Source organism: Plectropomus leopardus, chromosome 5 (genome assembly GCF_026936395.1).
Source record: "Plectropomus leopardus strain MGB_pleo_1.0 chromosome 5, ASM2693639v1, whole genome shotgun sequence".
NCBI classification, from domain to species: Eukaryota; Metazoa; Chordata; class Actinopteri; order Perciformes; family Serranidae; genus Plectropomus; species Plectropomus leopardus.
This window is the reverse complement of record NC_142180.1, coordinates 34148269-34158046: the sequence shown is the minus strand read 5'-3', so window position 1 is coordinate 34158046 and position 9778 is coordinate 34148269. Positions and strand designations below refer to the sequence as shown.

General features: G+C 40.2%; 1 protein-coding gene across 2 annotated transcripts in view; it reads right to left on the bottom strand.

Annotated features, from left to right (window-relative positions):
- Positions 1-25: 25 nt before the first annotated feature.
- The window catches only part of slc9a7 (solute carrier family 9 member 7), a 40216-nt gene continuing 30463 nt past the window's right edge, over positions 26-9778 (bottom strand). For both annotated transcript variants that reach the window (XM_088078042.1, XM_042483655.2), the window contains one exon: positions 26-7049. In XM_088078042.1, the coding sequence (XP_087934168.1) occupies positions 6786-7049 (264 nt within the window). In that variant the 3' untranslated portion in view covers positions 26-6785. The remainder of the gene's footprint in view (positions 7050-9778) is intronic.

The following is a 9778-nucleotide window of genomic DNA, read 5'->3' as shown; positions in this document are numbered from 1 at the left end:
AGACCAAAATTAACACGACTGTGTCTCATAATTTGACGATTTTTATTAACATGTGGACATGCAAACCATGGAAGGTTAAACCGGGCAGCCAGTTGCTCCTCGAAGCAACAGGTGCACATATTAACACGTGAGCTACATCTCATATTTCTCAGGTACAGAGAGCATGTAAATATAGCCAGCAAGACGACTGACAGCACAACAGTCTGGAGGACGAGTGCACATGAAGGTTATATAAGAGCCCCGCCGGTGTCCTCTGCTCGAGGTAAAGTGCCAAACTCCGCTCATTTCTTTCTCCCGCAGCCTCCGTTTTAAGTCGATGTTACTGTCGATAAAGTGCTCCCACGTCTCAGAGGAAAAATGTCTAGACGGTTTTTACTGGGACGTGGCGACAAATGTGAGTCTTTTTCTGCACTGATGTTAGTAGATATACAGACAGAATTAGGGACAAAAATATATAGAAAAATCACAGTTTTTTCTGTTTTTTTGAGACAAAACGTTACCTTCTGTACTGCACGTAAAGATTTAAACCAGAGATACTCGACCTGCTTTGATGTGGGGGCCACTTTAGCAAAATGACAGGAGGGCCAGGGGCCACTCGCAGCAGCCCCTTACATGGTTCTAGGATTTAGGACATATCTAGGATTTTAGGATGTTTCTCAGATTTTAGGACATTTCTCAGATTTTAGGATGTTTCTCAGATTTTAGGACATTTCTCAGATTTTAGGATGTTTCTGAGATTTTAAGAAGTTTCTCAGATTTTAGGACGTTTCTCAGGTTTTAGGACGTATCTAGGATTTTAGGACATATCTAGGATTTTAGGATGTTTCTCAGATTTTAGGACATTTCTCAGATTTTAGGATGTTTCTCAGATTTTAGGACGTTTCTCAGGTTTTAGGACGTATCTAGGATTTTAGGACATTTCTAGGACTTTAGGATGTTTCTCAGATTTTAGGACATTTCTCAGATTTTAGGATGTTTCTCAGATTTTAAGAAGTTCCTCAGATTTTAGGACGTTTCTCAGGTTTTAGGACGTATCTAGGATTTTAGGACATTTCTAGGACTTCAGGATGTTTCTCAGATTTTAGGACATTTCTCAGATTTTAGGACGTTTCTCAGATTTTAGGATGTATCTAAGATTTTAGGACATTTCTAGGATTTTAGGATGTTTCTCAGATTTTAAATGTTTTCTTTTGGATTTAGGATGTTTCTCAGATTTATTGACATTTTTAGGATTATAGGACGTTTCTTGGATTTTAGCATGTTTTCACAAACATGACAGATGGTACTGATTGATTTTGTATATTCTTACTGTTTCTAGGATTTTGGGATATTAGGGGCTTAGCTAGGTTCTCTGTTGGGGGTGTGGGGGATCCTCCACTGGCACCACCTGGTATGCTGTTGGGGGCCAGATTTGGGCTGTGGGCCGTAAGTTGAGTATCATTGGTGCAGAGTGAGACTGCATAACCTTTCTAGATCTAGATCTATATCACAGAAGAGACGGAGTGAGAATCAGTCCACGTCTAATAGAACAAAATGGTGAATAAGTGAATCTCTTCATGGCCGAGATACAGAAAAACGCCGCCATCGTCGGACTGTGAAAGGAGATGTTGGACGGAGCGTCACGTTACTTCTCACTCCTGCTAGAATTTAAATGACCCTCAGTGCAACACAGCTCGGCAGCAGCTTACGTAACGAGATTCATTTCCTCTTTGGAGGTCCCCAGTGAGCTATAAAACTTGTGTGGGACTTCTCCGCTTACACAATCGTGCCTTTCACACCTGCCCTCGTGTACTCATACATTAATGCAGCAGCCACTGTGAGCCGTCGAAGGAGAGAACAACAAAAAGGCGGCACGTGCTGTGTGGTGAATTTAAAACGGGGAGCGGTTCAGATGTCTAGACGAGAACAGAAAATGTGTCGGGCTCCGGAAAAATAAAACAACAGCAAAACCTCTTCCTCTTCCCAGAGCGATGAACCAGCTGCTTCACCAGCTCTACACCCAGAAAACACTCCTTATTTACATTTACTGGGTAAAAAGCTAAATAACATCTCAAAGAGACGCAAATACAACAAGATATTTCCCCTCAAGATGAAGCTGTGTGGGAGGAAATCCCAAAGGTTGTTTCCAAACTGTGAGAAAATGTGATCAGAAGTTCACCGGGCTAATTGATGCAGGATAAATAATTAACAGCTCGCATTAATGCAAATCAACCTGCAGGAGATGAATCTGTTTGGAGAAATGTCACAGTCTCATGTTGAGGATTTGCACGTGGAAGATGAGTCAGTTATCTCATTAAAAACTCGCCGGGCTGAAGTGAGATGATGTCATACTGTAAGCTGCGTTTGATGCAGCTGCAGCGCGCAGTAAAATAGTCCCACCACATGAGCCACAGCACGAGGTTCCCATCGTTTTAGAGCTCTAAAGAGAACGACACGTGTTCCCACTCAGCGTCAGATAAATGTGATCAGGTTTCTTGTAATCGAAGTTTAGGGAAGTCTCTGTACCTGTTATTTATGTGCAGTGACCGCCCTAAAGTATTGTTGCGGCATAAAGACCTGAACACAACAGTTCAGTTTTTGGGGAAATGCTTTGCCAGAGAGTAAGATGAGAAGACTGATATCACTCTTGTATCTGTTAATATGAAGCCAGCAGCAGCTGAGACAGACGCAAACAGCTAACAGGCTTTTTTACAGGTTTCACCTCTCTGAGACGATTATGTGAGCAATTTAACAGCAAAGTCAAGTCCATACTGGCAAAAAAAGGATATTAAGGCAAAAATATGAAGCAAAATAGCATTAATAACATTAAAGTTAAATCTGGATCCTTTAACAAATATTTAAAGTTTTGAAAAATGAGCAAATGTGTTTGATTTCTTCCGGAAATATGGAAATAGGCAATGTGCATCTTGGCAATAAATTAATAATAAGTAAACGAAAAATGCCCTAAAAAAGAGCAAAAGAAAAATATTCGAAAATTTAAATAAACATATGGGAAAATGCATACATATTTATCATAATTATATATTTAAGATTATGTTAGACATATATTTATGTATTATTTTAACACCCTTTTTAGGTCAATTACTTGTTTGTTTTTGCTTTTATCTTTTCTTTTTTCCTAATTTTTAGGAAATTTTCTTGTAACTTTTACTAATGTCCTGCTATTTTTTGGGGTAATTTCTTACAAAGTTGCTCATTGCCTTCCTCTCATGTTCTTAAAAGAAATCAGGCCGGTTTGCTCAGGTCTTGTAAAGTGCCCCTTGGATGATTTTTTTTCTGTAGTTTAACTCGGAAGCTGACGTCTCCCTGCTTCTCTCGCCTAAAAGCCAATGAAATTCTTCCATTGGATTTTGGGTCATTGCCAAAAATAAGCTCTGTGGTAAACAAACGTTTATGATGCTTACATGTTTTGTTCAGCAAGATAATCTTCAAAAATGGACACCACTTTTCTGGATTTTTAAAGCCTAAATCCCACCTTCTCTTTCTAACTAGCCGTCCCAACAATAAAGGCAAGAATCCAATTTTTTAATGAGCGTGGATGTGCTCCGATAATTTCTGACCTGGCTGCACAGCTTATATTAGTCGTTATTGGTTCCATGTTGGTTTTCTTTTGTAGTTTTGTTACAAAAATATTGTGATCAATACAATTTTTTCCCAGAAAGTTAAGGCAACTTTATAAAAGTAACATTAACTTCACAATCCAATCAATTTCTAAGATGTTTTTAAGACATTTAAGACACAATTTTTGGAATTTCATTTTTTAGAAGGACCAGCGGAAACTCTGATCTAATGGTTTTCTTAAATACTTCGCCCCAAAAGTAGTTTTACAGTTGGGGTTTTGAACAGGTTTAAGGGCAGAAATGTAACTATCAGAGGTAAATGTTGTGTGCACATTGTAATGGCCGTAAAATAATGACACCGTCTGCGTTTTGGTTCCCTATAAGCCTCGCCATGACTTTGTCATTCTGTCTGACTCTGATTACAATCTTGGGGAAAACGAAGGCTCGATTCACTGCACAAAGGATGTGTGTCAACCATTGTGCAATGAAAACACAGGAAGTTGATGGTGCTTTTGTCTTCCTCCGTAGTTATCCCCAGTTATCAAACAGCATCAGTGTGAGTTCTTCGTAGTTTCGTAGGAAACGGTGGAACATCTAAAGAAACTGTGAAAAGCAAAATGCAGCACGTCCTGTGATGAGGTTAGTTTCTGTGCTCGGAGGAAACAGAAAGTGATGTTTTCAGAATATTACCTCTTGGAAACACTTAAAAAATTGTCTGTTTCCACTTTGAGAAAGATCAACATAATGTGATAATTAGCTTTATAGGCTCTGGTTGAATTAATTAAGTTTAGATTGAACTTCACTGTTTTTCCACCTGTTTCCAGTCTTTATACTCAGCTAATAATAATAATAATAATAAATTAAAGAAGGACACAGAAAAAAGGTCCATAGCATAAATAAATAGATCTGAATAGCTGCTGGCTGTTGCTTCATATTTCACTTTTTTTTACTTTTTCATTTGATTCACCATCTTATTCCCCAAAATATTTCATTTTAAAAAGTATCGGATTGGGGCGTCCAGTGGCTCAGTGGTTAAAGCAGGCACCCCATGTATGAAGGCAGTGTCCCTGCAGCAGCGGCCGTGGGTTCGATTCCAGCTCGCAGCCTGGTCAGGTCATCCCCTCTCTCTCCCCCTTCCACACTGTCACTCTGTCCTATCTGAAAAAGGCAAAAATGCCCAAAAAATGAAAGAGTATTTGATTTACCATCTTATACCTCCAACATCAAGTGTCTTTGATTTATATTTCCCAAAATGTCAAACTATTACTTTGACCTACCCTAAAGACATTTATCAGAATTGCGTCATGCTATAATAAATCAGTCTACTGATGTGATTTTTTTTTCTTTGCAAAAAAACAAAAACAAATCTGACCTCAAAATAAAGAACAGTACAACATAAATAAGGAATCTCTTGAATGTCCGTTAATAATTATTACTGCTTAACCGATGAACTACTTTAGGAACACGCAAGACACTAGATTATTAAGTATCCCATAATTAATCTGTTTACTGGTGATGTATGAGGACAGCTACAGCTAATATGGAGGTAAACAGCGCACACACACTTTGTTTAAATGTTTAAAAACTGCTGATGTGAGCACCGCTCGCTGGGTTTACGTGCGCGTGAGAGATGGTCGCCGTTTGGTATCAGCGACTGCTCTTTTTTATTTGGCATTTTAGGATTCGGTAGTTAAGTTGAAAGTATTGATCTTGGAGTTTGAAGACGTACTTTGCATCTTTTCAGTATTTTGGGATTTTTGGACTGTAGGTTGGACGAAACAAAACAAAGGTCAGCTCGGGGTCTGATAAATCTTGAAGGACATTTGTTACTAATCTCTTACATTTTGAATGGATGCATCTGATAAGGGCTGCAAGTAGCGACTATTTTTATCACCAATTAATCATTTTGCCAGTGAAAAAGTCAGAAAATATCGAAAAATGCACTGTTGATTTCCCAAAGCCCAAGCTGACATGTTAAAACTGTGTTTTATCTAAACAACAGTCCAAAAATTCAAAACTGTTCAGTTTATTATCGTGTATGACAAAGAAAAGCATCAAATCTTACATATAAGGAGCATGAAACCTGGAATTGTTTGGCTTTTTTGCTTAAAAATAATGACTTTGATGCTCAAAATTGTTGTAAATTAATGTTCTGCCAATCGACTAATTGATTGATTGACTAATTTTTGCAGCTTTGCATCTGATCATTTTAAATATTTGTGTAAAATCGGTAAAGAATATAGAATTTTTTCAAAAGGTCCCAAGTTATGATGGAGGCCTGCTTTTTATTTAATAGGGTTAAAATTGCTCTTTGACCGCATTAGAGTGAACATCTCATGTCTGCTTTTAGAGTTTCGGGGAAATCGTCGTTATCTCATAAGAAACAATACAATCAGCATCCAAATATTTCCGTTCCGTGTTCCTGGTATTGTTATGAAAAGCAGCCCAGTACGCAGAGAAAGATCCAGTTCAAAGACGAGATACACAGATGCTATTAGTAACAGTCATGGGACGTAATGCACTGAGAGAAGCGGTCTCACTCGAGAGGAACAAAGCTCGGCATTGTAGCTATTTACATGCTCACATTCTTCGCCCCTGTTTCTTCAGCCGTGAGAGAGGAGCGCACTCGCTGTCCCCCTCTGCGCTCCTCCATCTCCTCCACACACTGACGCTTTTGTGTGAGACAAAGGACAAACTTGTCTGTCAGCAGCTTCGGACGGACGGTACAAATATACCAGAGGACTCTTGTTTGACGTAGAAACTATCTAAAGTTTGGTTAGATCTTATGGGCATCTAGATGGGGCGTGATTGTGAAGAAGCCACTTTTCTCAGATGATCACATGATGAGAGAGAGAACGCTGCCGGGCAATTTTTCTTCTTCTTCTTCTTTTCCCCTCCGGCTGTGTCACGTGTTCAAAAGTGCAGATTGAATCTTGCTTGATTTCTCACACTGCATGAAGATTTCCTTCTGTTTGGAAAGGATCAGCGTGGAGAGCTGATCTCCTGACTGGAGGACACGCGTCTCCTGGAGGATGAACTCCAGCTCTGTGATGAGGATGAAATGCTCCGTGAGCTGCTCGGGGGTCGCTCTGAAGCCTCCCCTCTTGTCTGCTCCCACGTCTCCTCTCTCTTATCTCCCAAGGACTGGACGCTCTGCCCGCAGGAGAGCCGAGGGCGAGGCGGTCTGGTGGGTGGGGGGTCAGGTAGGGAACGTGGAGGGGAGGGTCAGATGTGATCCTCGATGGGGAAAACCAGGCGCGTGCCCCGGCTCAGCAGCTCCTGCTCACGGGAGTCCAGCTCACGCTCTAGTGCCTCCTCTGAGGTGCTGCCGCTCCTTTTGCCGTTGGCGCTCCAGCCTGACCCCCCGGCTGCGTCGCCGCCGCCACCGGACGCCCCGTTAGCTGTGATGGCAGTGTCACCAAACGTAAAGGTGAGGTCGGCGTCATTGCGAAGGAGGTCAGAGTCAGGGTCCCTCAGCTGCTCGTGGTTCTGAAAACACACCCACAGTGGAACATGAGGAGGGGACGGAGGGCGACACACACACACACACACAGATGTAGGACACACAGAGCGGGAACATGTGGCGTGAACAGACGTCAACAGTGTAAAGGCTCATAAGGGACACTGGATTTACAGGAGGGAGGGAGGAGACGCTCTCTTAGTGGTCTGAACTGCAGCAGCTGAACACAACAAACCAGTGACCTACTGTACCCAACGCACCCACAGCCGTCAGAGCGACCTCAGCCGATACGCAAGTCAGACGCCCCATTTAAAAGCTCACGTTGCATGCTGGGTAAGTAATGAACAGCTTTAAAATAGTCACATGAGGTTCTCACAGCTTTAATTGACTGGCTGACGATCAATAGTCCGCCCATGTCCCCGGGGAGGACAGGACGAGTTAACATCGGGTCAACAGGGATTACTCGGATGAAGGGATAAAAAAAAGAAAAAATTACATAACCACGTCTCTCCAACAATTATCCAGGAGGGAAACGGGGCAAAAAACTCTAAATAAACCCATCAGACATTTTATGCAGTTAATAAAAGGGTTTTTTTAAATGATATTTTAGCAGGTTTTTAGCACAGAGAGAAAATACCTTAAAAAAAGTGAAAACATATATGTTTAGATTTAGAAAAATTAAAAGAAAAATGTAAAGAAATATTCTCTCATCACCATGAACGAAGGCACTTTAGTTTATTTTGAGTCCTGCAGCCATCAGTATGAGTATGTTTAGTCTGCGGCTGAAAATAGTCGCCAACAAAGGCACCATTTACACCTGTTTGTTTGCTAAAAATAATAGCGCTCAGCTATTTTGGGAAACTGTTTGTCTGATTAAAAAGTGTAACCATTCATATGTGAGGCATTTTTAAGGTATATTAAGAGGGAATGGTCTGTTCCTGCTAGTCAACGGCATCAGAGCTTTTTTCTACTTCATGTTTCAGCTCGCTATATTTAGTTTTCTTGGTATGTGTGAGGGCAGCACAGATGGAAGATAAACTCAGAACTTCTGTGTTTTTTGCTGCGTTCGTGTGATGTCGGAAGGGTTGAGTTTCGTTCTTCCAACTTTGTTGTGTTTGTGTGTTTAAACAAGCAGTTTATTTATATTTTTATATATTGTTTTATTCTTATATTTCTATATTCAATCTAGGTCACGCTACATAGACAGCAGCTAACACTCATACCATATTATACTTAACGTGATCAAAAATTGATTTTCAGTACGGAAATTCATAAAAATTGCCATGTTTATACATTTATGACGTTGAGTCAGCAGCTCGTGTTACAAAATAACGTTATCAGTGTTAGTGTACTCACCTGGCATGCTTTATAGTTCAAAGTTTGCTCGCTTGCTGCAGCTAATAGATGAATAAACTAAAATGTGCAACTCCTAAAAGTAAATGAAAGCAATTCAGCATCAATTGTTGACATTGTTTGCTTGCTTTCTGCAGCCCTGAAATGTCATGCAAATGTCAAGACTTGGAGGGCCGTAATGTGTTTGTAAGTTGTAAAAACAGTAAAAACGTTATTTCGGAGGAGCACCTGAAGGCAGCATAAGTAATAATACTACACAGTGAAAACACCTTTAACAGTGATTTAAGGTACATTACGGAGGATTTGTTGCCTACTGTTTGTAAACAATATCATCAGCTAAAGTGAGAGTAAAAGCCAACCCAAGATTTGTTATATTTGCTTTATTTCATAACTGTGTCTACGATTTTCATAGCTTTCTTTTGGATGTGTGTTGCTCATCGTTTGGCACCTGGTTGTTACCTTCTTAGAAAGTTCTGACCACACGTGTGCGCGATGCCCAAAAACATCTCAAACACAGCAAAACGAGAAGATAAAATGAGCCAAAATTACCACTACCACGCAGAAGTCCAGTTACACTTAAAGTTTACATACATGTCTGTGAAAACACGGATGCTTCACTCACACACACGCACGCACGCACGCACACACGCACACACCAGCAGCAGCGAACATCTAGATCTAATCAATCAGCAGAGGTTCAAGATAAAATCCAAAATTAGTGTCAACAATTCAGCATCTGACCAAATTCCTCCCTTCCTGTTCCTGAGATATGATGTTGAATAATGGGCAGAAAGGTGTTTTACTTATATTATTATTTTATAGTGAAGTTGACCTTTGAGGTTATAAAATGTCATCACTTCATCAATATATCCTGTTTGAAATATGTGTGAATTGTCAAATAAGTGTTTTGTGAGTTCAAGGTGACCTTTGACCATCAAATTTAAATCAATTCATTCTTCAGTCCACATGGATTTTTAGGAAACTCCCTTCAGGCCTTCATGACATATTAAGTTCACAAGAATGCGAAGGATGCAAGGTCACGGTGACCTTTGACCATCAAGTCTAATCAGTTAATCGTTGTGTCGAATTTGAAGAAACTCCCTTTAGGCGTTCTCGATATGTTGTCTCTCCTCTCTCATGAGAATGCAGAAAAATATGGGTCATAAGAGCAGATTACTTCTGTAGGAGTGTATACGTTGTTCTAAAAGAAAATCCAGCATAGTATATTTTCAAAGATTCAGAGGGAAATCACAGACGTTTGGAAAGTATTAAAAGAAGGACTAATGCACTGTTGTTTTTGTCTTTTTGTGGGATTTGTTGACAATAACAAAAGCAGAATATTGCCAGCATAATCCTTCAAAAACAGTGAGTTTAAGTCTTTTAGACAGCAAAGCCCTCGGGAGTT